General features: G+C 58.1%; 2 protein-coding genes across 2 annotated transcripts; both read left to right on the top strand.

The window, feature by feature from the left end:
* Positions 1–39: 39 nt before the first annotated feature.
* Positions 40–494, top strand: C8A04DRAFT_16211 (SEC31 protein; the record flags this gene model as incomplete). Its single annotated transcript, XM_062778768.1, has 2 exons — positions 40–384; positions 450–494. Coding segments are annotated over 2 exons (390 nt in total), but the record flags the coding sequence as incomplete, so codon positions are not given.
* Positions 495–1,377: 883 nt separating this feature from the next.
* C8A04DRAFT_33501 (Golgi to ER traffic protein 2) lies at positions 1,378–2,354 on the top strand (the record flags this gene model as incomplete). Its single annotated transcript, XM_062782489.1, has 2 exons — positions 1,378–1,528; positions 1,605–2,354. Coding segments are annotated over 2 exons (901 nt in total), but the record flags the coding sequence as incomplete, so codon positions are not given.
* Between the last annotated feature and the right edge of the window lie 10 nt (positions 2,355–2,364).

Below are 2,364 nucleotides of genomic sequence, written 5' to 3'. Positions count from 1 at the left end.
ACCCCCCCGCCACCCCGTGCGTCTGTCCCTCCAACAACGGCAACACCTCCCCCTCCCGCTGCTACCCCAGCCGAGCGACGGTTCCCCCCCGGCGACCGCTCCAACATCCCCCCCGGGGCGCAGCAACTCGTGAACCTTTTGAGTCAGGACATGCAGCGGGTCGCAGGCAAAGCGCCAGCTGCATTCGCGGCACAGGTCAAGGATACCCAGAAGCGCTTGGGTCTGTTGTTTGATCATCTTAACAATGGGGAGTTGGTGCAGCCGGATACAGTGGAGCAGCTGACTAGGGTTGCGGAGGCGATTACGGCGAGGGATTTTGAGGGGGCGAGCCGGTTGCAGGCGGAGATTATTAGGGATAAGGTTGAGGAGTGTGGGCAGTGGATGGTAAGTTTGAGTCTCAAGCATTTGGTTTATGAGGTTATGGTTTGCTAACGTTGTGTTGTGTGTAGGTTGGTTTGAAGAGGCTGATTAGCATGAGCAAGGCCACGCCGTGAGTTGGTACTGACAGGTTTGAGTTGCCGCAGGGAGGTATAGGTTTATGAGGTTGAGACGAGGCAAGCAGCTGTTTTATGATGAGGTTCATTAGAATGTAGGAAGAGAAAATACGACGTGTAGAGTTATGACTTTTCGTTCTGACCCTTCGGTCTGAGTGCTCTGGCTGAATTTGGTGAAGACCACCCCCGGCTTGAAACCAGGGAATAAGTCCCAATTCTTGACTTTGACGGAGTTACACCCACCGCTTCATTCCCTGGATCATTCTCTGACTGTTGCACGGTTTTTCCCTATTCTTGATTATTTCCCAAGTGCTAAAAGTATACCATCTGCTACGTACTAACCCTAACCCTCACCTCTTCCACATGCTTCCAGAAAAGGGGGAGGAGCAAAGGCCCAAGCTCCGATAAGATAAGCAGCCCTGTGGCGTGGCTCCTGCTGTCCTGCAGCAAACCGAATTCTGGAAACGCGAGGTGAACAACGCAGCAACAACGCCTCCTAGGCCTCACATCATCATCCGCAGCGCCCTGTCCTGTCGACGTCTGCGTGTCGACTTCTGCGTTTGTCTAGTGAGAAGAACGCTCGACGTCAAACGCTACCTGTACCGTACAACACCTCTAGTCTGGCCTGACCTGAGCTGAGCTGGTATTGGACCTACCTACCTACATACCTGGTCCTGGACCTGCCTGGTATTGGACGGGCGTCGGACTTCCATTTCCAACCAACGATTTATTGCCTCGCTTGAGTTGGTGAGGTGTTCTTTCAGGTTTGCAGAGCCGCATCCTGGGATTTTTTGCAAACAATTAAAACACCGCGCATCGAACATCGCGCCAACACCGACCAAGGAAACCGAAAGTCAGAAGCAAAAGCAAAGACAAAAACACCATGACCGAGATCCTCACCGACGAAGACGCAGCCTCGGCCCGCGCCGCCGAACAGGCCCGTCTGCGCAAGGCCCGGCGTGAGGCCAAGATCAAAGCCGGCGCCGAGAACCGCCTGAACAGGATCACCGGTTTGGGAGGGGGCGTTCCCCGGGGTATGTCCCGTCCTCACTCACTCACCTTACATACTATACCGTTTTAGACTAATCATGTCGTTTGTCTGTCTTCTAGACCCCGCGCCTGCTCCCGCCACTGCTACTTCAACAACCGAGCCACTGTCAACCGCCACGCCCGACGCGAAACCCAGCGCGGAGCACGCCGACCCCGACGAGGTTATTATCTCAGAGCACTTCTACCTGCCGCAAACCACCGCCCGCATCCCCCCGCCATCGGCATCCGACGCCCAGCTGCGGCAAATGATGCTCGGTCTGGACCAGCCCGGTGCCGGCGCTGCTGGTGCTGCTGGTCCTTTCCCTGGCATGGGCGGCCTCCCTGGCCTGACCCCCCCGCCGGGCATGGAAGACGACCCGATGATGCGCATGATGATGCAAATGATGGGCGGGGCCAACGGCGCCAACGGCGGTGGTAACCCCTTCACCGGCATGCCCGGTTTCGGGGCTGCCGGCGCCGGTCCCGGCACAGGCAACCCCCTCTTCCCCCAACAAGCACAGGGACAGCAACAACAACCCGCCCTCCCCAACCGCTCCGCCTCCCTATGGCGTCTTCTACACACCCTTGTCGCGCTCGCACTTGGCGTGTACATTGCCCTGTGGACTCCGTTCACAGGTACCAAGCTCGCGCGGGACCGTGCAGCCGCGGCCGCGGCCGGGTCGGCGGAAGAGCGTGCTTATCTCGGCTTGGATCTCGGTGGGGATGGGACGGTGCGGTCGTTCTTTTGGGCGTTTGCTACCGCTGAGGCGGTGTTGTTGGGGACAAGGTTCTTTTTGGCGGATCGGGGGAAGGCGCTCGGAGGAGCTGGTGGCGGTTTTGG

The sequence above is a fragment of the Dichotomopilus funicola genome, assembly GCF_033296635.1.
Source record: "Dichotomopilus funicola strain CBS 141.50 unplaced genomic scaffold C8A04scaffold_180, whole genome shotgun sequence".
NCBI lineage: Eukaryota > Fungi > Ascomycota > Sordariomycetes > Sordariales > Chaetomiaceae > Dichotomopilus > Dichotomopilus funicola.
This window is presented reverse-complemented; position numbering and strand designations above follow the sequence as displayed.